This window comes from Rattus norvegicus, chromosome 2, assembly GCF_021556685.1.
Source record: "Rattus norvegicus strain SHRSP/BbbUtx chromosome 2, alternate assembly SHRSP_T2T, whole genome shotgun sequence".
Classification (NCBI taxonomy): domain Eukaryota; kingdom Metazoa; phylum Chordata; class Mammalia; order Rodentia; family Muridae; genus Rattus; species Rattus norvegicus.
In genome coordinates, this window is record NC_141535.1 from 226511014 (window position 1) to 226538645 (window position 27632).

Below are 27632 nucleotides of genomic sequence, written 5' to 3' on the forward strand. Positions count from 1 at the left end.
CTTGATACAATCTAGAGTCATCTGAGAGGAAGGAGCTTCAGTTGAAAAAAATGCCTCCATAAGATGAGGTTGTAGGCAAGCCTCTAGACCATTCTCTTAATTGCTGAGTGATGTGAGAGGGCAGTGCCCATTGTGGGTGGCTCAATTCCTAGGCTGGTGGTCCTGGGTCCTATAAGAAAGCATGTTGAGGAAGTCACGGAGTGCAAGCCAGACAGTATCACTCTTCCCTGGTCTCTGCATTGGATTCTGCCTCCAGGTTCCTGTCCTGTTTGAGTTCCTGTCCTGACTTCCTTCAGTAATGAACTATGGATGTGGACACATAAGCCAAATAAAACTTTTCTTCTTCATCTTGCTTTTCTTTTAGCAATAGTAACCTAAGTCGACAATACTAGGATAGTGGGTTATTGCTGTGACAGCCCTAACCATGTTCTTTGGGGAGGGCTGAGGAAAGACTTTGAAACTTTAGGCTAGAAAAACCGTTGAGTGTTGTGATCTCAGTGGTCTGTTCTGTAGGAGCTTTGAAGATAAGAATGTTGGGAGTAGCGCAGATAATGGAGTCCTGGCTTGTGAGGTTTAGGAGGGAAGCAAAGACTCTACGGGGCCTTTTGTGCTAGGACTGAAGGATCAGCTGTGATTAAGAAGAGCCCAGTATCACTGAGGCAACGTCTTCTGTGAAGTGTTTTTCTCACTCATTCCATGCAAGCTGTATTCACAGGTGGGCCAAGGTTGTACTTCATGCAACAAATGGACAACTTCATGGACAAATATGGCCATGTGTAAGAGTCTCTCAGGTGATATTGCTTTTGAAGGCATGAAGAGGTCATGGAGAGCCCTTGAGGCTTGGCACTGTGAGAGGCCAGGAGAGGCCATTGGTGAAGATACAACTTCAGTAGCAGTTAAAGGTCCAGGGTTGAAGAGGTCATGGAGAAAAGTTGATGCTTTGCACCATGAAGAAAGCCTAGCAGAAGCTATAAAGTGCAGCCCAGTTGTAGTAGAAGATCCTAGCACTTCCAAGATGCCACTACTATGGGATGAACACCACCACCACCAGCAACGGGGAAGTGGAGCAGACCAGAGCTTAGGAGACAGGCTGTGTGTGCTGCAAAGGGCAGAGCTAGGGAAGCAATTCAAGCTCCTTGAGGAGCCCAGAAGATCATGAGTGAATCCCAAATATTGAACGTTGAATTATTTACACTATTGGAGTGTGGCTTTGCTCTGCTCAGATTGTGACTGTGCCCTCCTGGTTCTTCCCTCTTGACGTAAGAAAGTGTTTAATTTAGTTTTGATTTTATAAGAGGGCACAGTTGAGAGACTGATCTTTTTTTAAAAGAGTTTGGATTTTAGAAGAAACCTTGTTCTCCCAGAGACTGAACTTTTAAGTGTTTGAATTGGTAAAGATTGTGGGACTTTTAAGTTTGACATCTGTATTTGTGGCATGTATTCATCTGAGATCTAGGGGATACCCCCTCCCTCCAAAGCAAAGGTTGTATCTCAAAAAGGGGTATGTGTCAAGTTGACAAGGAGTCTAGTTTGATGTCACAGGCTAGAGTCATCTGAGAGGAGGAAACCACATTAAGAAAATGCCTCCACCAGGTTGGGTTCTAGGCAAGCTTGTAGAGCATTTGTAAATTAGTTTTCTTAAGGGATTGATGGGGGAGAGCCCAGACAATTGTGGGTGGTGTTTTCCCTGGGCGGGTGGTCCTGAGTTCTAAAAAAATGGGTGGAGGAAGCCATTGGGTGCAAGCCAGTAAACAGAACCTCTCCTTGGTCTCTGCATCAGCTCCTTCCTCCAAGTTCTTGCCCTGTTTGAGTTCCTTTCTTAACTTTCTTCAGTGAAGACTATGAATGCAGAAGCATAAGCCAAACACCCCCTGTCTTCCCCACTTTGCTTTTTGACATGGTGTTTCATCATAGCAATAGTAACCCAAACTGAAACATCTATCATGTCAAGGATCCTGTGTCTCCTCTTACCCACTCCATTCACAATCATTTTTTTAGTTCCAAAACTGTCTTGCACTCTTATATAGGGGACAACAAAAAGTTTAAGCTTATGTGACATGTCTCTTAATATTAAGACTATAGGCATCATATTCAAAAACTGTAAAGGCTACAGATGCTCAGGTGCTGAACGGTATTCCTACCATACACAAAGCCCTGGGTTCTGTGCCTAGCACTGAACAAAACTGGGTATGGTTGGTCTACAATCTCAGCATGCTGGGAGCAGAACTAGGAGGGTCCGTTCAAGTTCATTCCCGGCTGCATGGTGGATTTGAGGCTAGACTATATTACATGAGACCCAGTGCCACGAAAAAAGAGAAAATTCAAAAATATTTACTCAATTTATTAGCTACAATAATAATAAACCATTGCTTATTAGTACTTTAATTTTGAAAGGTTATTTTTAATCATATACTAAAAATATATGTGCTGTGAATGTCAGAAACTTTGGGTGTCCTTGCACCTGTTGTGAGCTGAAGAACCAAACTTGGATCAGTGTAAGTGCAGGGAATGCTTTTAGTCACTCCTGCTCTTAACTGAGAAGCTATCTCTCTGGCTCGCTAGTGAGTATTTTTAAAAGGAAAAGAAACTTCTCTACTGCTTTAAAATTTCAGGCCGATAGGTGTCTGCGTTAACAGATGCTTGCTTGAATGTGGACTTCCACTTGTGCTGCTGCATTTGGTCTATTGTGACATGAGCTATGCAGCCTCGTTCACTTGTAAAGGAGGGAGGGAAGGAGAAGCCGTCAGTAACATGATGAGAATCATTTTGACCATATCCTGTCTCTGCCAGGGACCTAGCAACCTAGGGGTACCCGGGACTATAGTTTGAGAACCAGTGTGCCTGTGTAGGACAAATGCTGACCTTGTATGCAGATGTGAGGAGCTTTGACGGTGAGCTGAAGGTATTTATCACATATACTTACGCACAGAGAGACTGACTAGGAGGGCTTTGGTGAGCAGCAAGGCAAAATGGCCCTTTGAACTTAGAAAACAGAAGAAAAAATCTGTGGGTCTATCTTATAGTGACACAAAGTAGGAGGACTCTTGCTATGGGGATGGGTCAGGGTTGAGAGCGGGAACGCAGAGCAAGTGTCTTCGTGGTGAGGAGGTCTTGAGAGATGGATACAGAGTGAGATGGAGATGGGTGATGTGCCCGTCTCCATGGTGAAGTCTGCAAACCTCTTTGAAAAAGCAGGTTTAACGTTGAAGATTCTTTTCATTTCCTGATTTTTGTTTTTTGTGGAATCAACTACCAGTTCATCCTCCATGTGTGTATGAAACCAGAAAAAGAGATTACAATGAAATGGAAAAGTAATGATTCACTTTTATTTTTCTAAACAAATAGAGACCCAAGTACATTGTTTAAAGTGATGAAAGCTAGACGGGTAGAAAGAAAAAGAATCACTCATAATTTTAGCACCTAGACAGAAACACCACTAACATATGGGGCCTTTGTGAATCAAACTTTATAAACGTGCTTTTGTGGCAGCGATGCTATTCCTACATACTACTTCATAAGGATTTTTTAATAGTGTATAATTAATTTGGCATATTTTTCTCTTTAAAAATATTTTTTAGGGGAAAAGTTTTCACCTGCTCCTCAGAAAGACTTATAAGAATGTATGTAACATATCACATATAAGCCTGTTTGTAAGTGACCTCGTGCCTGTGTGTGATTTGGTTTATGTGTGTATATTACAGTATCTGTTTTAGTGTGTATGTATGTGTGAATGTGAGCGGTGTGTGTGTGTGTGTGCATTTCTGTGTTTGTATGTGTATGTGTATATGTATTTGTGTGTGTGAGTGTGTGTGTGTGTGCATTTCTGTGTTTGTATGTGTATGTGTATATGTATTTGTGTGTGTGAGTGTGTGTGTGTGTGCATTTCTGTGTTTGTATGTGTATACATATATGTATTTGTGTGTGAGTGTGTGCGTTTCAGAGTACATGTGCACCATTCAGGTGTGTGTAAGAAGCAGAAGAAAGCATGAGATAAAAACTGGAAACACTGATATCAGAGAAACACTTGTCATTCCTAGATCAGCCTCCTAGACGATTATTCATCTGGAGTGGTTTTTGTTGTTGGTGTTGTTCAAACTTTCCCTTTTATTGTGTTAAGAACGTGTCCAAAAATCAAGCCGAGAAAGACTGCATCAACTCTGAGGAGGCACTTAAGATGGTAGACTTGGGCGAGGTCGGGCGAGAACAGGCTGGAATGACAGTAAAGGGAGAGACACCGAAGTGTCTGGTCGCCGAGTTAGGCAATCCCCATCATCACGGCAGACAAATCTGCGGTCTCCGCATCCACTCCTGCTTCGAATGTTCCTGTTGCGAGTGTCATGCCTGGAAGCCACCAGATGCATGACCTGTCAGTGACCCTCGAAGGGATAAATCAGTGAAACGTTCGCTTGTCGGTTTGAAAAGACGTCCCGGGAGAAGCAGGACTCGATCCCTCAGTGTACGGGAGTCGGGAAGGGGTGGGTGGATGGGTGGGGGAGCACCCTCATAGAAGAAGGGGTATGGGGGATGGGATAGGGGGCTTATGAACGGGAAAGAGGATAACATTTGAAATGTAAATATATAAATATCCAATAAAAAAAGAAAAAAAAAGAAAAGAAAAGACCTCCCCATAGTTATATTCAAAGCTGCACTTTAAACTTAGGTATTTAAACAGTTGGGATCTAAGCCAGGTGCCCTGAACGATCTACTCTTAGGGAGATGTTACTTCCTGTGCCCGTTTTGTTTCCGATACTGTTGTACAATTGGCTACATAAGCAGTCAAGAGGTCGGCATTCCTTTCCATTTTACTCACCTGTTTTTATTTTATTCTTATCTATTTAGTCACCTGTCTATCAGGAACTGTCATGCGCCAGGCCTCGTCATAGTCCTATTATGATTAGCAAGTATTATGGGAACATGAACTCGAGGGATCTAAGTGGCTTCTTTCTCGTTTGAAAATCGTTCTCGGTCTCCACGTTTCCCTTCTCTCGTGTAATCTATTGTTCTGGTCTCACATCCGTGTAGTTACACTGTGGCAGTTCAGGTGCACTGACACGCTGGTTCTGCTTTGGGAGCTGAAAAAATAATGTTGTGGGCTGTAGAGGTCTTCTGCATCCAGAACACCAGTGGTCCACAGTCACCACTGAGAAAATGTGGCCATGCCAGGCCCTTCCCAGCTGTGTTAGGAGTCTGAGCCGCTGCTTGAGACCCTGGGATCGCTTGTTAGTTTCTGTTTGAACGTAGCCTTTGTGAACCCCAGTTTTCCCATTTGAAAGCTGGAGATGGAGGGGAGACATGATGGAATTTATTTAATTTGTATTTAAGCCATCTCTGTCTCCCCTGTACCCATTCACTAGGATCCTAATTAGTTTAAAGAGTAATTTAACTTTATGACCCTAAAAATCAGTAGGCCCAATAAAATAACATTTCACTTCATGATCTAGGGGATTGTCTTTTTATTAATTGAGTCATTCTTTGTGTTTAATGAAGAAGACATACCAGCCAATCTCCAATGACTTAGTAATGGGAAAACAGGAGACTTGACTCTTCTCTAGGACAACTTACTTTGCTAATCTTGGACTTACCTTTCCAAGATGTGATTTCTTTGTCAAGATCCAGCCTTGCTTGGTATTGGAGAGGGGCTCTGAGAGAAGGGTGTCTGGGAGCGGCAAAAAGAATGACTTGAAGTAAATCACAGGTTCGAGCTGCCGGTCTAGATTCTGCTGAGATGGTTTTCTAGACTGCGCTCTCTCTCTCTCTCTCTCTCTCTCTCTCTCTCTCTCTCTCTCTCTCTCTCTCCCCCTCCCTCCCTCCCTCCCTCCCTCCCTCTCTCTCTCTCTCTCTCTCTCTCTCTCTCTCTCTCTCTCTCTCTCTCTCTCCCTCTCCCTCTCCCTCTCTCTCCATCTGCTCTGTCTAGACAGCTTTTTCTCACTATTCTAAAAACTCTCTGGTTGAAGCAGCTCACTCTGTCTGTAAAAATTCTAAATGCTATCTGGGTTTACTCAGAAAAGATGCTATAAAAAATGATCAGATCTTCCGACCAAGTCAGAAATCCTGGTAAGAAAAAATTCTTGAAGAGCTGTTTCGCTCTCCAGAGATTTCCAGAGAGCTCAGCTCTCGCTAGAGAAAAATTCTAAGAACTGCTCTTGGCTTTTGCTGGCTCATCTCATGCAGACCAGAAGCCCAGTTTTTAATTTACATTATCAGTTTAGCTATTTATTCCAGGTTTCCTTTTGATTATATTATGAATCAGCAAACTGTCACCCCAGTCCTTTGATTCTTAAGAGACAGTAAGTGTACATGCTGACCTTAAACTCAGAAATCTGCCTGCCTTTGCATCTTTCTGACAAGCTGGTTTCTAGGGTAGCTGCCTTAGTTCCTTTAGATTCGTGAAGCTCCTCATAACTCATACTGTATTCTTATGTTTTGCAGAGTTGAGAAGTTTTGTTTATTTTGAACTCATGTGTTTATAGCTCTTTCCCATAGCCTTAACGGCTGTCCTGAGGGCCCCAGCATTTACCATTCTGCTGAGACAGTAGCTACACTCTTGACTCCTGGACTCATGCTGTCAGATTATCATGGAGTCTTTAATGTTAACAGGGAGGACATTCCTCTGTGGAACATGAAATATGTACATTATTATATAAACAAGCCTTATCCCCACAGCAGCCATCGATACTCGTGGAGGCTCCATGGGTGCCCTGTTCCAGGGGCATCCACCATGTCACCAAGTCGCTGTCCCCACCAGGGCCACGCCTGACTCAGCATTTCTTTATTCACATTTTTCTGTTATTAGTAATTGACGTGCTAAAGCTTGTGATAATTACTGTTCAGGAAACTCATTTATCAGTAAACTGTGGTTGACTTTTCCTTGACTGAAAGCCTTAGTCTCCTGTACCTTGTGCTTATCTTTATTATGTCTACCCGTTTTACATCTGCTTTCTTGTGGGACAAGCCAGTGATGGAAGCCATAACCCTTTTCCAGCCTCTGCACCTGTCTGAAGAAAGGGTAAACAACCTATTTGGTTAATGAACACATGGAACGAAAGCCGGGAGGAAGTAGAAAGGCCTCAGAAGGGACAGAGGACGGGAAAGTGACAGGTTTGCATGCAGTTGGTTGGCTGGCAGCCTAGAACAGGAGACTGTGCCTCACATGGGGTTGTGGGAAGGACGTCTTCTGAGTCATGGGTCACTGCTATCTATACACATGACAGATTCTAGAAGGAAGCGGCATTTTTGCTGGAAACCAATGGCTATGGCAGTCAGTGGTGTAGCGAGCAAGGGTGCAGAAGCCACTAATAAGATATAAAGAACTCCTTCTACCTTGGACTCAAAGCCCTTGTCCCTCCTCCAGCTCTTTTGTTAAGGATTTGTAATAGAGTTTACTTTTTTGTATAGCTGAGTTACTTTATAATAAAGGAAAAATGAACTGACCTTGGTACTGCTTTCTAATTGTGATCACAGAATTGGCAAGCGTTAAGTCACTCTCCCTTCCTCTACCAGTACAGACAGAACACAGCCTGTGTAACGGTCTCACACACAGAGAAACAGCCTTGCTGGGAATGTGTTTCTCAGGGTTCTAATCCATGACATAATCTGAAGCGGTCTCTGAGGTGACTTTAGATGGGATGACATTTGCTTCTGGTTTGGTATGAAGAGGTTGACTGTGGAGGCACAAGAGCAGACAGTCTTAATTGTCCTTGTCAATGGATGCTACTTAACCAGACAGTCAAGTACCGGCCAAAGGAAGAATTGGGCAAGCGTTGAAGACTAAGAGAGCTTGTCTTTTTGTCACCATAGGCAGTAGCCAGGCACATGACTTTCGCCTGTAACGCCAGCACTTAGGCTGCTCAGGACTTCATAGTGAATTCCATGGCTAACCTGAGCTACGGTGATCAATTTTGAGACTCTCTCAAAACAAACACAAACCAACGAGTGACTTTTATGTATCAATCGGAACTTTTGTTTGATGAGGGGGAAAAAAAAAGACACCAGTAACTTCCCTTTAGCTAAGAAGAGAATTCATTCATCCAGATAAGCAGAGTCAATGGGTATGAACTTCAGACATAACCACGCCCACAATCATGAGCATTTAAAAAAAATCTCTGTTCCTTTAGCCTTTTGTTTCCCCTCTCTCCCCACACGATGGCCAAAGTGGCTGAAGGAGTCTTCAGATTCATGGTACTTCTAGCAAAGAATGATTCTTTAGCCCTAGGTCTGGATGTTTAAATCTAGGTTATGTGTTACCTGGAAGGGCGCAGGCATGATGGTGAGGTGGTTTGTTCAGCCAAAGACGAGGTCAACCCGGGCAGGCAAAATGCAATGCCTATTGTTACTACAGCTTATTATTTCTTATGCTTTTTTTTGCCTCTTTGGTGTTGTTTCTTTCATTCTCTCTCTTTTTCTAGCTTTGGTGGTGGTAAGGGTGGGAGTGGTGGTAGCGCCAGGGATTAACTCTAAAGCTTCAGAGGTTAGTTAACTACTCTCGAGCTCTGATGTAGTCTCACATGCTGTCTTGTGTGGTGTTGTGTCGTGCTTTTGTTGCGGTGTTGTGTTTTGTTTTGAGACAGCCTCAGCTCTCATCCCAGGCTGGTCTTCAGTCATCTCATGATTCAATGCCTCAGCTTCCTGAATGCTGGGGTGACACACAGCTGTCACCATTCCTGGGTCTCTTTCCTGTTTTTCTCCAAGTATGCTCTGTATTCCTCAGGCACGTGCTCTCTTCTAAAGCGTGCTTTCTTGTGACCATCTCCCCCCGCACCCACCCCACTATCACTGCTCCACAGAAGACAGACATAGCCTTATCTCTGGCTTCTATGCTTCTCAAGAGGGATCATCACTCATCACCATCTGGTGCCCTCCAGGCATTACGAATTCAGAGGTCTGAAAGGCAGCTGGTCACCGTGCTGCTGAATGTCATACCAGGACCAACACTCGCTTTCCGTTTGCCTGAAGTTCCGTTTGCCTCAGTTGTCTTTCATGATTTCTTCTGCATACAACTTCTCCCTCACATAAGATTTCTTATGATATCTCTTAGGGATTTATCATTTTCACTCTGCTTTTACAGTTCTTGGTGTACGTGGGTGGGTCTCCCCTCCCCCACACTGTTGAGGTCTCTTAATGGAAGGTGGTGCTGTGGCTTATTGTTTCTGTTCTATTTCTTCCCTGCTTCTAGCTTCTTCTCCCTTTGACTTCTCTCATCGATATTCCTGTCAGATTTTTAGGTTTCAAAAAATATTTGTGTAACGAAGGAAGCAATCAATGCAATGTGTACTCTGATGGCATGGCTGTCATACTTGATCACTGTTAAAGAAAACCACAGTTATGGCAGTATAGGAATCTCGTTTTACCACATTGAGTGCTGTCAAACTGTGGTTTTATTTACCGATGATCAAGCACGACAGCCATGCCATTGACCTGCACGGTGCAGTCAGGTGCATTGACCAGGGCTTTCCAGAGAAATGGAATCAGTAGGATCAAAAGGTGGCTGCATCTTTATTAATCCATACCTTCCTATATCCCTTGAGTGAGAAACAGAGCATGGCTGGAGGGAGTAAAGGAGAGAGGGGGGGAGAGGGAGAGGGAGAGGGACAGAGAGGGAAGGAGAGAGAGAAGAAGAGGAAGAGGGAGAAGAAGAGGGAGAGGGAGAAGAGGGAGAGGGAGAAGGAGAGGTAGAGGCGGGAAAGGAGACCATTAGGAAGGTAAGTTCTAGGATCTACCATCTGCAAGTCAGATCTCACTATTGTAATTGAGTGTAAAGACCCAAGAGCTTGGGAGTTGATGGTGTAAATTCCAGACTGAGGTCTAGAGAACAGACTGTGGTCTCCAGGCAGTGAGGTAGGAAAATGTATGAAGTCTCCATTTATCTGCCTTTTACTCTGGTCAAGCCTTCCATAAAATGGTTAATGTTCTCTCGTCTTCACTGAGGTCATTGATTCAAATATTCATCTTGCCTGAAAACATCCTCCTGATATGTCTACTATAATCAGTGGCCAATGAGGTCTATTCAAAATTACCTATTACAGGGGAGAGCATAGAACTGGACTCCTGCCAGACATCTTGGAGCAGCCCAGGAGCTGGGGTGGGAAGCATCTGTGGGTAGAACTTTACAAAGAGGAAACACAAGTATAGGAAGTACTTTGATTAAAGGACAGAATCCCCCACCCCCACCCCCAAAAGCAGGCCAAGGTAACAGGTACAAAGGGTTGGAGATGGGGAGTTTGGTTTGAAAGCATCAGCCAATAAGAGTGGGAGGTTTCTTTCTAAATAACTCTGCAAGATCTTTGTTAGAGCCTGGAGATGCTGGCCCTGTAACAAGAAATGTCAAGGTTGAGGACCAAGCTCAGATGGAAATTTGGCCAGGGAGAGTCTTTGTGAAGTCTAGTGCTTCAAGTCTTGCCATACTCCTTGGGATTCATTGTAGAAGACAAATTATTTCAGTGATACTTCACCGTACAGATTTTATTTGTAGAAATTGCAAGGGGAGGAGCTTGTAATCTTTCTCCCATCCTCTCCTTCCGTCCTTTAATGACTCCTGGAGATGAAGCAAGGGGAGTTAAGCTCCTATGAGGAAAGAGTAGCAGGCCCAGAAGCAGGAATGCATGAACCTTGTTGCTGCTACCAGTTTGAGTACAATTTGGGGCTTTGGTGTGTAATGTGACCTAAGTCCCCTTTACCATTTTAAGTAGCTTTCTCTGGTATCTGCGTACACCAAATCAGTGCTCCAAATCAGTGTACTGTGGCTTAGACGAGCAAAGAGTAACCGCTGATGTCAGAGTGTCTTCACGTTAGTAGGTCCCAAGGAGCACAGAGCTTAGAAGGCTCAGTAAAGCCTGGGAGGGACTCTAGAGAATAGAAATGTCATGTAAAAAAGTAAAAAGCAAAGCTGTTAGTGGATGACTATGACCGTCTGGGGGAAGGAAGTTCGGTGAATCTTCTCAAGGTGATACTATCACCCTTGAGTTGCTTTCCCAGGACCTCTTGTGACCCAGGAATTCCAAGGCGAAGGGATGTATCCCGGAGGGGTCAGACTTGCTCAGCTGTGTCACTGTCCAATGGGTTTTGAGACGTCTCCGTGTAGGGGCTGGGCTCACATGCCGTTTGCCCCTGCAGTGGAGACTCTGCCCTTTCATAGATACTGCCTTCTCTAGTGTCGGGTTTAATTTAGTAAATCAAGAATAGGCCACTGTCCAAAATTTGCATCCCGCTTCTTAGTGGATAAGTGATTTAAATCCTACCAGGCCTGCATCGGCTCTGTGTTGAACAAAGGCGAGCAGAGCCTTGAGTTTTGCCTCCTCTCTGCATCTGGGTGCCTATCGGGCAGTTGCTTCTGTCAAGCGCTGTGATTTCTGACCACCTGGCCAGCAAAAAGTCTGTATAAAAACTGACTGATGATGACGATTCTAAGTCCTCTCGTTGTTCATTCTGTATTCATGTAACTACGCTGATTCTTTTCCTCATTGACCACAGGAACATTTTTTTAAGAATGCACAGTAGGCAACGAGGGCATCTTTAAAGGCCATGGCATTTAAGCCACTATTTCATTGAGATACACTCACTATGCCTGAGCAGGTTCACTTGCTAATCTACAATTTGGATCCTGAAAGAATTCCTTCAGAGCCGTCACATTTTGAATGTCTTAGGGCTTGAATTCTGAGAAGTCTTTGAACATTATTTATAGGGCATGTTCCTTTTTCCTCATGTTTGTAGTTGGAGGAACCTGAAGTCCATGCAGGTTAAGACTTCCTTGCTGGGAGCCAGTGCTGTTATGTCTTTGTGCTAGCATTACCTGCTAATTCCTGGAACCATGACTGATCCAAGTCTTCTTTGTAGCTGTTGAGTCAGGCATCCTCCTGGTTATGAACGAGCTGTGCCTTCTTACCTTTCCCTGATTGGCTATCCAGCCATTTTCTTCGTCTATTGGTCTGGTGTCCCATACTTGCTATAGGGATGCCTTATTAGTAGTGTTGGTTGTTTGATGGCTAGTCCACAGCTGTTATTGTTGCCCACCAGAGGAGAGAATGGGGTGAGTAAGGCACAGCTTATACAAACTTATATTCTTAAATATTATATGCTTACTGCACACATACATATTCATAATAACAATGAAAAGAGAGGTTAGGACTTTGAAAGAAAGCAAGGAAGAGTTTATGGGAGGATTTAGAGGGAGGAAGAGGGTAGCAAAAATATTAAAGGAAACATTAAAGGAAAGAAAAAATCTTTCAAAGAGGAAAAAAATCTGAGCATGCGTTTTGTGTAAAGTAATTGCTTCCTTAGTTTTTGACAATTGCATGCAGTTTGGTATATTTGACGTCTTTTCACATTTTCCTTGACAATAGCACTGGTTTCCTGCATTAATATTTAGACATTTTAATTTCATTGTTTTTACTATAAGAGGTATTAAAGTGCTTTGTGGTCAAACACATTAATTCAGAATATTATTTTCATGTCTGAGTATCTGTGTGTGCCTTTGCTCATCTGTATGTGCACCATGGGTATGAGGTCCCCAATACTCCTAGGACGGGGTTTCAGATGCCCTGGAATTGGAGTTACGGGTGGCTGCGAGTAGCCCCCATGTGGGTGTTGAAAACCAAACCAAGGTCCTCTGCAAGAGCACAGACTGCTGTTAACGCTGAGCCATCTCTCTAGCTCCCAATTGACCTTTACATTCTCAACTCAATACCACCTATGGTATATTATTGAGAACAGGTTGCTATGGTGATATGCCACACCTTAACCAATAGAAATTACTTTTTTCGTAGTTCCAGAGACTGAAAGTGCAAAATCAAAGTGCTAGGACATGACTTTCTGGTGAGGGCTGCTAGGTGGATCATAGATAGTCTCCTGACCGTGTCCTCTCTTCTGTCCCTTCATCCCATTGGGCCAGGGTCCTTCTTCCACAGCCTCTTCTAACACTAATTATTTACTGGAGATGATCTCCATGCATCACTCACTGTGGATTAGGGCCTGACATGAATTTTGAGGAATACTGTTCAGTTTATGGGTCAAAGCTAAGATTTTAGTGAGGTTAGAGGAGCGACTGAAATAGACGAAAACATCAATAAAGATCAGTTGATTTTTATTAAAGACAGGATTCTGTTTGAGGGAACGTGTACTTCTCACAGTTTCTAATTTGTATGACATCAATTTATTAATGTCTCCTCTGTTTTACAGTGAAAATGCACTTGTGAGTAAATGACCCTTTTAAAAAAATTGTTTTTTCAGTGATTTCTTTTTCTAATGAAGATTCTTTGCCTCATTAAAAAGTTAATGAATTTCTAAGTGGCCCAGCACTGTCTGCAAAACTCTTTATAATAGAGAGGCCCTGGTCATCAGCATTTAGAATAATTTAGTAATAGTTTATGCTAAGATATAATTTAAAGTAAATTTTACGTATTGGAACTATTATTGCTATATCGATGGGTACATTTTTAAACTATGAAACCCTAAGGAACCAAGTAACCATTAACAAGGGATGCTAGAAAGCTACTGTGACAGCCCCTACAAGATATCCATTTAAATAACTAAAAAGGTAAATTGAGACAATAAAAAATAATCTCAGAGCCCTGTGTTCGAATGCTGCCAGTGTGCTTTTACTGACTTCTCTAGGGTACCCAGAGTTTGTGTGTGCTAGGCGTGCCCTTCCCCTACTTGGAGTTATAGCCACAGCCCAGTTTTTATTACCTTTGAAGTTTGTCCTCAACGTCTAAATCAATCTTTAATCTTACTTTGTTTATATCGAGTAGGCTGTTGATTAAATAATTCTTTCGCTATTTTGTGTGTTTCTTTCTGGGTTTAAAGAGGAACTAAGTGGTCCATTCATTTCTGTAGTGAGCTCTGGTTCAGACACGCGCTGTGTCCCTGGATGGAGCACAGTACGTTTCCTTAGACTGTAGTCTAAGGCTGAGTGTTCACCCACGTGTGCTGACCGCATTCCAACCGTGTGCCTTTGTTTGCTCTGTTCCAGTGTCTGTCAGCGGAAGACATCTTTTCTCTTCATGGTTTCTCAAACGTCACCCAGATAACCAGCTCGAACTTCACTGCCATCTGCCCCGCGATCTTACAGCAGCTGAACTTTCATCCCTGTGAGGATCCACAGAAGCACAGCGTAAAGCCCAGTTTTTCCGAAGGTACCCAGAAGCCCTTTCTCACTCCATAGGAAAGTCTGAGAGGCAGCGGGAGATAAAGCTCACGCACATCCTTTCCTCATTTATTGCTTTTAATTTAAGTTGTGAGAAACCTCCTGATAAGATTCAGCAAGTTTTTAGATAAGAATATTGGGAACTCATACAAACTTTATATGCAACACGCTTCTGCTTTTGGGATCAAAATTAAAATTAAATTAACAAATTATAAAGTAAATAATTAATAAAATAAAATAAAATTTATTTTAATTTAATTAAAATTCCACAATCCGGTCTTCTCTTTTTACTTATTCATTTAGTTTTTATTGTATAGATTCATCAAACATTGTGTTCTGTTACATATGGAATTTTTATGCAGATACACAATAATGCGTTGACCATATTTATCCCCAAACCTCCCTTCCTTCTCCCTTTCCTCTTTTCCATCAAAGTCTTCTTTGTTCCCCTAAGAGCAATGGTCCTCACCTGTTCCTATTGACCTTTTAATCCAATTCCTTCTGTTGTGGTGATCCCGACCATAAAATTATTTTATTGCTACTTCATGCCTATAATTTTGCTACTGCTGATCGGTAGGATATCTGACATGCGACCCACAAGGCAGTCGCGTGGGACCTACAGGCTGAGAACCAGGACTCTAACATTTTATTTCTACCTACATGTCATAAATGTCATTTTATGTGTCAATGTCCAAACATTTCTTGATTTTAAACCATCTGAGGTGCGTACCAGGTTATGTATTAACTATTTGGTTTAATTGATGAGACAGTTGCTGTCACCTTTTGCCTGTCCTATTATTTGAAAACGTGTTAGTTTGTCTGCAGTTATGATGGAAGGCATAGGAAAACCAACGTGTTGAACCCTTAAAACATGGAGTTTCTAACCTTTAAGCTTTGTACATGAAAGAAGATGTGGGAATTATAAATCTTGGCTAGAGTATGTTTACATTTCCTTAAGACTTTTACATTGTGATACTTTACATTTTACATTTGAAAATAAGTGCAGTGACATTTTTAATATGCTGTCATTACTAGCAATGAGGGCACAGACCTTGCAGTTCAACTCCATGATTTTCTGGCCATTTGGGAAACGTGCTTTTTACCTCAGTTTCCTCATCCAATCTGGCTCCTTTCTCACAGTGTTGTTACCAGGATTAAATGGCAACACTCAAAATGCCTAGAACAATATTGGCTCTGTATTGCCTAAGGCCCACGATTTTAGGAAGTGACTTCAGGGAAAGAAAGTTCCTGGGATTCATCTAAATCTGGATGAGGTGGCTTATGCCTGTAATCTTACTTAGCTCTTCAGAGCCTGAAACAGGAGGATCACCATGAGTTCCAGACCAGTATGGGCTACAGAGGAAGACTTGGTGTAAGAGTGAGAGAGTGGGAGAGAGCAAGAAAGAGAGAACAAGAAAGCGAGATGATAGATGACAGAGAGATATGACAGATAGATGATAGATAGATGATAGATAATACATAGATGATAGCTAGATGGTAGACAGACAGACAGACAGAGATATAGGTGTTTTCTAACTCTAGCTGTTCAGGATACTTTATGTCAGGTAGAGCCAAGAGACAAGGACAGGAAGTAGGAAGCAGGAAGTGAGAGAGATCTCTAGGGTCAACACTGCAAAGCCATAAAGTAGAAAAGTCAATAGTTCCCAGTTTCGAGATCAGAAAGGTGCCAAATATTTGGACAGAGAACCCAACAAAGAGAGTGGAGTGCTTGTCTCTGCTGATCTGTTTAGTTTGGCAATGGATTGCCATCTGATGCGCTACTTCATAGTTTTATTTTAGTGCACATTGTGTGGTCTTGAGCAATTGTCCAGCATCTGTCTGCCTGAGTCACTCCGGCAGGTGTAATCTCAGCTCCTTTTTCGGAGAATTGTGGGTAGCACTGAAATGAGCCAATATAAGCGACTGGACCACTGTGTGGTACAACTTGAGAAGATTATGTCTTTGATCTTTTTGTGTATGCACATGTGTCTATGCATGTCTAGGAGTATGTATGAAGAATATAAACATGTATGGGGTGGAGGACCCTTGTATGTGTTTGGGGGCGGGGGTCAGAGGATGATGCCAGTCCTGATCTATCACTCTCCATTCTTTTGAGACAGGAGTTCACGCTGACCCTGAGCTTAGGCTGGTCATCAAGTCCCGGTCATTCTCCTGTCTCTAGACTTGAGCTAAGATCTTCATGGATGTGCAGCGAGCACTCGTATCTTCAGATTTGTCCTTAGCTTCTTATACACGGCCATAGGTTCAGGGACCCCCCTGCCCTTCTGTAATCTTACTTTCTCACAGGGAAATTAAAATTAAAACTAACCAAATTTACTAGATTCTGAATATAACTTCTCACTGCTTATGAGTTGAGCTTCTAAGGTCATCCGAGAGACTAAGAAATCAAAATAAATCTAATTCATAGTTCTGGATACGTTTGTATTGACATTTTAGTGGGACAATAAGGTAGTCTCAGAGATCTTACATTTTATCGTTTTTTTTTTGAAGTGCCTTTCATTTGCCTTATAAAACCACAATAATATATGCAGTCAAACACAATGATAAATTTACTTCTTTGGGAGAGAAATTAATCATATCTTAGTAGTACTTAAAGCTCCAAAATTGCTTCGTTTCTGGATGAGTTCATGCAGAACTACTTAATTCCTATAAGTATCATAGACTCTTACTTGAGGCGGCCTTGAAGATCATACTGTCCAACACAATACAACCAACGAGGGAGCCGTGAGCTCAAGAGAGATGAAATCGATGCTGCAGAGTGAGTCCGTCTAGGACCGCAGGAACGCATTCTTTTGCTCTGCTTATCGAAAGGATAGGGAGGCAGGAGAAGAAGGATCTCAACACTTGGCCATGCTTTATTGGAAGTGTCACACACACACCTGTGCACACACATACATCCACATGCACACACATGTTTACACACATGTACCGCCATGCTCAAGCTCACACACACACACACTCTCTCTCTCACACACACACACACCTGTGCACACACATACATCCGCATGCACACCCACGTATACACTCATGTACTGCCATGCTCAAGCTCACACACACACACACACTCACATACACACACACCTGTGTGCACATACATCCGCATGAACACACATGTATACACACATGCACCACCATGCTCAAGCTTACACACACACACACACACACCTGTGCACACACATACATCCGCATGCACACCCATGTATACACACATGTACTGCCATGCCCAAGCTTACACACACATGTGTGCATACATACATCTTTATGCACACACATATGCACTCTCATGCTCAAGCTTATACACACACACATACACACCACACACACACACACACACACACACACACACACACACACACACACACAGATGCAACCAGTGGGGAGGGAATCTAGAATCTGAATTGTCTGCCAGAACCAAAACTTTTGTTTGTGGGTAGAGTGGTTTCCTTTTGTCCCTCAGAATTGGCTGGTTTGAGCTATCTCAAGGCACAGGACAGTTTAGAAAAAAATGGGGGAGGGCTAATTAGTTCTTGCCACAGGATGCTCCCTCACTCCAAGGTTTAAAGTCCCAATGAAGGGTTTCTTCTGGTTTGTGGGAGTCCTCTAAGTCTTTTTCTTTGGAGAGGGAGAAGAATCATGAAGTTGGCCATTTTAAATATTTAAGTGAAAAGCGTATAATTCTATCTAGAACTTTTTTCTCTGTCTGTCTGTCTGACCATCTGTCTACCAGGGATCTATCTGATGCTTACTCCTTCAAAAAGGTTTCCATAGATACCTTGCATAAGGGGGACAGAGGGCCCAGGGCTTTTAACTCTAAGCCCATTCTACTCACTGCATAAGAGTGAACTCAAGGAAGGAAGAAGTCTGCTAACTCAGTGTTTTGGAAATAATAATAAACAACATATGTTGAAGATGTGGTATATCCAGGAACAATGTTATTTATTTTACTTTTGTAACAAACTGTGCTGTATGTATGTATGTGAACCACATATATGCCTGGTACCCCAAGAAGTCAGAAAAGGACACTGGACGCCCTGAAACTGAGTTACAGATAGTTGTCAGTCCCCGTTGTGGGGCTCAGACAACCAAACCAGGGTCCTCCACAAGAATAGCAAGTGTTTCTTAATTGTGATCAATCACTCCAGCTCTTTTTTAATTTTCCCATGTTTATGTCTAAAGATCAATTTTAAAGTTAATGTCTGTGTGTCTTTGCATTGTGAGCCTATTTGAATGGGAACCAAGAGACCATAAGAGGAAGCTGGATTCCCCTGGGTAGGTGCTGGCAATTGAACTCTGGACCTCTACAAGAGCAGCAACTGCTTTTAGCCCAAATTCAGTTTTATCTGTGTGATTTGAGCTTACAGGGACTCTATGTTCTGGGTTCTATAACTGTGCGAGGAAGGTGGTAGCATCTGCCTTGCAAGGCTTTGTGGGTTTAATGAGATAGAAGACATTGATGGCTGAGCACAGCAGTTGATATGACAGACACTTGCTGGGCGCTGGGTGTTACTTGTGTACTACTCTGACAGGGCCAGAGAGAAAAGTGGCCCAACATTTAAGTGATGTTTTCTGGTGGCCACACAGAGGCAGCTTTCCCATCTTCCAGACAGTGCCCTGTGGCACGTGTGGCTTGGTTGTACTGGTCATGGTATATCTCAGACCACACTGCTGATTATCCTGTTACATGCCAAGCCTCTACAGTCCAGATGATGAGCAGTGCATCTAGTCAAGCATCAAACTAGGATAGCATTTGTCATTGTGCCCTGCCCCCGCACCCAGCGTCATTTATTGAGTGGCCATTGGGCATGTGAATGAGAGATGAACCGTCTCTATGTGTTGCCAGCATCACCCAGTCTCCCTCTGGGCTTGGCAAGGTGAGCTATGCAATATAGCTGTTCCCTCCACTCCCGTGTGGTCACTATCTGTGTTCTCAGGGCACCAGCTGACTCCAGATTCCAGGAAGCCTAACTGGTGAGAGCTCAGGAGTTTTTTGTTTTTAAAATTAGAAGAATTTCTTTTAAAGGTAGATTTCAGGGCTCTTCAGACAAATGTTTATGAGAAACCTAATGTTGGCATGATGGTGGTCAGTTTGAAGTGATGCCATCCCCACTCACCTTGGCAGCAGCTTACGTCATTTTTCCCTCGAATCTCACAGTACCTCTATTCTTCTAAAAGGCCACTGTTTTTGGAATCAGGGTTTCTCTATATAACAGGACCCTGGCTATCCTGGATTTCTGCAAGTGAGTCCTGTCTTGGACTCACTTTGCAAACGAGGTTGGCCTTGAAATTCACAGAGATCTGCCTCCCTTTGCCTTCCAACTGCTGGGATTAAAGGTCTGTCACAAAAGGCTACATTTTAAAGTCAGCCTTGAGCTGCAGATGAGGTGAGGTACCTGAAGCCTGTATACTGTACAGGGAGGATCATTTGTCCTTCTTCAGATATTCTCCAGTTCCCTGCAAGCTCTACACTCGTCACTTAAATCAGAAGCACACTTTCATATTTCCTTTCCTTTGGAGACATGATTTCATATAGCCCAGGCTAGCCTTGAACTTGCAACACAGATGAAGGTGACTTTGAAATGGTGATTCTCCCAATTCTACCTCCCAAGTGCTGGGATTACAGACATAAACCACCACGCTTAGCTTATGAAATTCTGGGGACTGGACTCAGGGCCTCTTGCATGATAAATTGTTCCACCAACTAAGCTAGACCCCAGACCCTACAAACATGATTCCTATTAATGTTCAGTCTACTGCATGTATGGTCTCAAATTTCTATATAAATTTCAATGAGAAATTTTAGTTTTGAAGAAGGTATTTGTTGAAGACTTTAAAGAATAAGTGTTTCAAGGTTAGTGTGCTGTGATTTAGTTAATGTGCATCTGAGTCCTTGGTTGTAACTAATTTTTACTCTTTTTCTTTTTTTTTCTATAGTCTGGGGCTATGGATTCTTGTCAGTGACAATCATCAATTTGGCCTCTCTCCTGGGATTGATTTTAACCCCCTTGATAAAGAAGTCGTATTTCCCCAAGATTTTGACTTATTTTGTGGGGCTGGCTATTGGGACCCTTTTCTCAAATGCCATTTTCCAGCTTATTCCAGAGGTAAGGGGGTGGGATGTGCATTTCTGTGACTAACTGCTTCTTTTAAACACTTTAGCAAATTCTGCATTTTAGCCTTCATAATATCCACCGCCTTTTATGAGGGGTTTAGAAAGCTTTGGATAAAGATATCAGAAACACAGCAAGTGGGAAAGAGTATCTCATGCTTCAAGGAATGTTGGAGTCAGAGACAAAATTACTGTTCTACGAGGGCAGCCGTTAGGACATGCATGTTCAGACAGTGCTAGGTTGCCATGGAGAACTCCACACTTCACTTTTCTGCAGTTTAATTGTGCATTTTTTTAATAGACTCTCTAATGTCTAAATGTATTGAAGATAGACGGCAGAATTCCCTTCTGTCTTTACTACAACTCGACAAGATGAGAGGTTAACTGTGTGTTCTGTTGACAGGCCCCTTCCCCACTTTTTTTCAATTGACTAAAAGGAGAAGATCAGTCATGGGTTAGTAAATACAGAACAGCTTATTTATTTCCTTTGATTGAAGTGTATTACTTGATAATGAGTACAGTTGTTATCACCTACTATTTATTTATACAATATGCAATGTGCATGCCTTATTTCCTATCTGTTATGGCCATATAAGAAAAAGAACTAGTGAAAGAAAAGAAAGAGAAAACTTCCAGTTTTTAATCTGTAGGTAAAAATGAGGCATGCATCCTCAGAGCTATAGTTTTTATTAGTATTTGTGTAGAAAGAACCCAAGAGAAATACTTACCTAAAACCCTCAAATGTAAAGAAGAAAACTGAAACTCTAAGATGATTAACTGACTTGAGGACAGCCATGTAATTGACTAGTTACCAGTGAGAGTCACAACAAACTTTTTAAAATTAGAAAAGCATTTGCATCACGTGTTTAGGGCAGCGTTGTGTTCATATATGTGCAGTTAGTATCGTGTGTGCCTGTAACTTACTTAAGGTAAATATTGCTGTGGATTCCCAAGAGAGGAATCTGTAAGTCGGGGGGGTTTTACTTCGTGGGGTGACTGCTACTAGGAAGGTTTTAATGCACTGTGTGTGGTCTGGTTATTCATGTTTCAGAGTATTTATTTCGAGGGTGGACTTAGAACTTCAGGAAAATTGTATACTATGAAAGCATGGTATTGTTTTCCAGGAGTCCATTAAACCATTTGATTTTATCTGAATTGTTCTGTCTCCTCCTCTTTAGGCATTTGGATTTAATCCCAAAATTGACAATTATGTTGAAAAGGCAGTTGCTGTGTTTGGTGGATTTTACATGCTTTTCTTTGTTGAAAGAACACTTAAGATGCTACTGAAAACGTACGGCCAGGTAAGCAGGCTTGACTGGAGACATTTGATAGCTTGCTTTTCCAGGCTTCCTAACAAAGGCAAGAATTGTGAATTATGTGAACAGTCTGACTGTCAAACTAGCAGATATGAGGAGACTAAAAGTCAGTATATTGACAAGTATAAGAAAAATACCCGACTCATATAGAATTTGAAACAATTAACCCCAATTTAATGCAAAATAGTAGGTGTGGATAGTTTGTATTTTATACTTTATACTTATTTAATATCAATTAAATAACAACACATATGTCCCCTATCACAGAGAAAGCAGGAACCATGGAACCTACTAATAAGAATCTGTTTAAGGGAGGGGGGAGGGGGATGTTTGCCCGGAAACCGGGAAAGGGAATAACACTTGAAATGTATATAAGAAATACTCAAGTTAATAAAAAAAAAATAAAATAAAATAAAAAAGAAAAATATGTAAATACTAAAAAAAAAGAATCTGTTTAAAAGAAGAAATGCTAGTATTTTCAAGAGATTACATTGCAGATAGACTAGATTCCTTTATAAATGAAAAACACGATGACATTTCACAGTCTGCCCTCATACTTGCTTTTACTCAGTGGTTCACCATAGCTTGAATGGAAACTGAGGCCCAGATAACTATGAGCCTGTGATGTTAATATTAGGACTTTTCTGTTCACATATATATATATATATATGCATTTATGCATTTAGGACTGCATGTTAGTAGGACCATAAAGATGGCCAAGATTTTTTTTCTCTAGAGCCCACAGTTCCATTCATTTTATTATTCAATTGTTGTTTTTGATAAAAATTAATTACTGGATTACTTCAATAAAAATTAATTATATTAAAAAGTAAATAAAAAACAATGGACCATTTTCTGATCTACATGAGTCATCTTTTCTTCTTATAACCTACTTGCATTATTCACATGCAGAATGACCATACTCACTTCAGGAATGATGACTTCGGTTCTAAAGAAAAAGCCCATCAACCCAAAACGTTGCCATTACCTCCTGTCAATGGAGTGACATGCTATGCCAACCCCGCTGTCACTGAGCCTAATGGACACATCCACTTCGACACTGTCAGTGTTGTGTCCCTGCAGGTATGTCATGCTGATTGCATTTTTCCTTTACTCTACTGTGTGATTTTCACTACAGAGATAGCAGGGAATGCGGTAGAGTCAGTATTTTATGCGCTCATATGTTAAGCATGCCTACCTTCATCAGATAGGACACTGTGCGCTCTTTCTGCTCTCCCTCTGGATGCTTAAGCCCACAAAGTGAAGAAACTGTGAATTCTTGGCTCTCCAAGGTTGTTTAGCGGTATAAGAACCTCCTGTTAGATTTACACAGTACCTCTAGCAAAATTAACTCAGGACCTTTCTCCCACTTCAATTCTTTCAAGATCCCAAACCAAAGAATCCTCTGAGTGATCTTGAAATTGCAAGAAGATTCGAAGGTTTCAAAAGCTGTGTTCGTTAATTAACTGACTTAAAATTTATATTTGCACTGCCTGAAGAATATTAATGGGTACCATTTTTAAAGCAAGTATTTCACAGCAGGCAATATGTTAGGCAATTATTGATTTTATCTCATCATTTTTTTGTAAAAACTACTGAATGTAGAGGTTATTCTCTATGTATTGTGACCATTTTTCATTTCAAGTGAAAGAAATCAAACTCAAATTATCTATGGCCAAAAGATTAATTGTTGGGAAGGAAACTGGTATCTTGTATGGGAACGCCAAGCTGCTGGGACAGAACTATCAGCACCATCAGTATCATCCACACCATCAGGACCATCAGGACCATCAGGACCATCAGCACCATCACGACCATCAATCCATCAGCACCATCAGCACCATCAGGACCATCAGGACAAGAAGCACCATCAGCACCATCAGGACCATCAGGACCATCAGCACCATCAGCACCATCAGGACCATCAGCACCATCAGCACCATCAGGACCATCAGCACCATCAGGACCAGTAGCACCATCAGCACCATCAGCACCATCAGGACCATCAAGACCATCAAGACCATCAAGACCATCAGCACCATCAGGACCATCAGCACCATCAGGACAAGAAGCACCATCAGCACCATCAGGACCATCAGCACCATCAGGACCATCAGGACCATCAGCACCATCAGGACCATCAGCACCATCAGGACCATCAGCACCATCAGGACCATCAGCACCATCAGGACCATCAGCACCATCAGCACCATCAGCACCATCAGCACCATCAGCACCATCAGGACCATCAGCACCATCAGGACCATCGCACCATCAGCACCATCAGGACCATCAGGACCATCAGGACAAGAAGCACCATCAGCACCATCAGGACCATCAGCACCATCAGCACCATCAGGACCATCAGCACCATCAGGACCAGTAGCACCATCAGCACCATCAGGACCATCAAGACCATCAAGACCATCAAGACCATCAAGACCATCAGCACCATCAGGACCATCAGCACCATCAGGACAAGAAGCACCATCAGCACCATCAGGACCATCAGCACCATCAGCACCATCAGCACCATCAGGACCATCAGCACCATCAGGACCATCAGCACCATCAGCACCATCAGCACCATCAGCACCATCAGGACCATCAGCACCATCAGGACCATCAGCACCATCAGGACCATCAGCACCATCAGGACCATCAGGACCGTCAGTAGTCCTTCTCCTCCACAAGCATCTCAGCATCATTTTGTTCCTGTCACCTGGACAACCCCCCCTCCACAAATGGGAAACAGCCATGGGTAGCTCCTGAGACTGATAATTTCAGTATTTTGGATGAAACCAACTTCCTGTTTTTAAACCTCCAATTCCTTGTAAGCACCCTCTTGGTCTGCTTTCTATTTGGCGGTCACTTTAGACTGAACGAAGTGTCAGGATCTTAGGCTTTGAAGGAACACTAAACAGGAAGTTAGTTATTGCGGTACGGCAAATGATGCTTGTAACTAAGATTTTAAAGAGAATATGGAAATGTCCTAAATAGGTAATTTTACATCGTACTCACAATTGATATTTTATTGAGTGTTCCAGGTCTGTGCCTTTAACAATAGACTAATTATCTTACCACCCCATAAACTAAAGGACAAATACCGTTTTAATTAGGATGCAGGGACTTAGAGATGTTAACCAACCCAATATAGAATACAGATGGATGACAGATGATTAAAAAGGGGTGCTAGGAGGACAGAGCCACTGGTGTGCACTGCAATTATTGTAATTATCATCAGGCAGATGGAGAGGATAAATCTTCATGTGACTCATCCAGTAAATGCAGATCCACAAGCTACCAAGCTGAGCATACTAGAAAAGTGAGCAGTTGAGATGGGAAGGAAAAACCGAGGAAAATACAAAGTAGAAAAGAAATATTTGAAAGCCATTGTTGGGGGGAAAAAAACCAACAGAACAAAGACACTTGAGTTTCTTCCTGGACATAAACTGTGCTTGATCATATCCTCCTCCCACTGGATGAAGGGAAATTCTCAAGTGTGTTTGAAGTAGCTTTATGTTAATAATAAACCAACTGGAAATTATCTCAGGTGGTGTAACGAATGATGGTTTTAATTAAGATCTACCAGAGGACATCCTAATATCCAAATAGATGATTTCCTGTAGTACTTAAAAATGGACATTTTTTTAATGTGCTCCAGGTTTGTGTCTGGACAATAGCTGACTTACCTGATTTGAGCTTCATAAACTACGGTTAAGCACAGTTACGGTTAGGCTACTGGGACTAAGAGATGCCGACTAAGCTAAGGACACACACCTTCTGAGAGCTGAAGCTTGCCTAGCACTGAGGATGCTAGCACTGAGGATGCTAGCACTGAGGATGCTAGCATTGAGGATTGCCTAGCACTGAGGCTGTTGGATAGTGCATTCTGACATGCTTTGCTGGTCTTCCTTCTTCACAATGTGAGAGACAACCACATTGGTGCTCCGTTCAATACTATTTATTCCACTAGGAGAGGAGAGATGGATTAGCTCAAGAGCATTGTTTTCTGAGGACATGATTATGCAGGGTACCATACAGTGGGTCCTTGTGAAATCATGGCCAAAATTTGGTGATGACGCCAAAGAACCAGTCAAGTAAGCTGCCAGTTTAAACACTGATGAATGGATCTTTTACACCAGTCATGGAGACACAGATCTATAAACTCAACCCTTAAGAGGCTTAGGCAGGAAAATTGCAAGGTGAAGGCCAGTCTAGGCTCCAGTGAGCTCAAGGCCAATCTGGCTTTGTGAAATCCCATCTCAAAACAAGTGAAGCAAAAGAAAGAGGGTTATACCATAGTGGTGTAACTACTTAATCTGGGCAAGGCTAAGTTTAATCCTCAGAGAAACCATGTCTTAAAACAGATAGACAGACAGATAGACAGACCAACTAATTTAAAGGGCTAGTGACCATATTAACAGAGAACAAGTTGTGGGATTGATCTCTTCTTCTGTGATGTGATGTAGGTTCTGGGAATTGAAAGCAGGTCATCAGGTCAGCAGCACCCTTATATCCTGAGCCATCTTGCTGCTCCCCACCCCCGACCTTTCCCTTTTAACTAGCCAAATTGCTGGAAAGCTTGGGCTAATTAAGGTATTAAGACGCTTGCTTTAGAATTATCTTTGCCTGAGGATGCTTCCAGTAAGTCTAAGTTCCACTACAAAGGTGGGTCTCCTCCTTTACATAGTTTAAATACATGACTAGTCATACTGAACTTGTGCAGATTTTTCTTCATTTTCCAGTAAATACTGAGTACTTGCTCAGGGCCCTAGGCACAGGAGTTTTGAGGCAAACATATTCTCCTACCTTCTAGTCAATGTAGTAGAAATAGTAGAAACAGGGAAACCAGAAGCTATGAGGAAACAATAAATATTTTGATGAAAATAAACCCTGGTGACTGACGGGAAGGTGTGGGAAATTCTTTCAACAGAACAATCAGGAAAGATTCTCTCAAGAGGTCAGTGGAGGGTAAAGAGAAGGAACCTGAGAAGAGAGTATTCTGACAATATATAGAATAGACAATCCCATCTTGCAAACAGGAGGTCTGGGATGATAATGTATGAGATTCCTGAGTGTCAACATGACACACCCGTGACATGATTCCCCCAGTTTTGTAATAGAAATTATTGGATTTTCATACCAACATCAACAATGAATCCATGAGCAGAGAAGAACAAGGTTAGGACTCTAGACCATAGTTCCAGGAACTCTTTATCTGTTGAAGAGGGAAGAGAAGATATGGCCCTGGATGCTACCTGTGAACCAGGTATCATGAGCTGCCTAAGCAGTATTGAGAATGATTTCTTACGAGGATTGTTTTGTGAACATTTTGCTGAAGGGATAGACACAGAGGAACAAAAGTGTAAACACACTGGCCAGCCTACTGCTATTTCTAATGTGCTTTAGATTATCCAGAAATATAAACAGAATTTAAGGAACAAAGTTGAAGGCCTGGCATTGCTTCACGAGGCAGTAGGTGCTGTGTGGTAAGATATAAATAATAAACTTATCTTGATAAAAAGTGTTTTCTGGTATTAAATACGACAAAAGTAATTTATTCTAGATTACCCATTAAAATGATGGAATAGTACTTAAAACTCGTTTGTTCGAATTCAAGTATGAGTTCAATAATTGAATTGACAATGTTGGATGCTAGTGTTTAAGCAGAGTTAACTTTTTTTAAAGTTGAAAATGGAAGAAACTTTAAATTATGAGTCAAGAAAAGTACTTTAAGTTAATATGACATTGATAGGACACAAATTATATAGTAATCTAGGTTTTAAATTGTAATTTTTGGTTTTTTTTTTGAAATAGAAGAATGAAAGAAATATCACAGTGTAATTAAAAAGTATGTCTAAAGAATGTGGTATTTTTAAATTTATTCAACCAGTTCTGCCTTATCACAGAATAATCAGAGAAGCAAGAAATTGAAATTTAGTAACCTATGGTATTTTGTGTTATGTCGTACACCTATAGCTTTGAAGAGTTTAAAAATTGCTGTCATCCAAACATGTATGTATCACAGAAAGATGTTGGAAATGAGTTG

The 27632-nt window shown here is 41.9% G+C and overlaps 1 protein-coding gene across 1 annotated transcript in view; it reads left to right on the forward strand.

The window, feature by feature from the left end:
* Positions 1 to 27632, forward strand: part of Slc39a8 (solute carrier family 39 member 8) — a 62166-nt gene that overhangs the window by 13325 nt on the left and 21209 nt on the right. Inside the window, 4 exon segments of the mRNA NM_001011952.1 lie at positions 13964 to 14126; positions 20090 to 20259; positions 21443 to 21565; positions 22493 to 22663. Coding sequence (NP_001011952.1) covers positions 13964 to 14126; positions 20090 to 20259; positions 21443 to 21565; positions 22493 to 22663 — 627 coding nt within the window.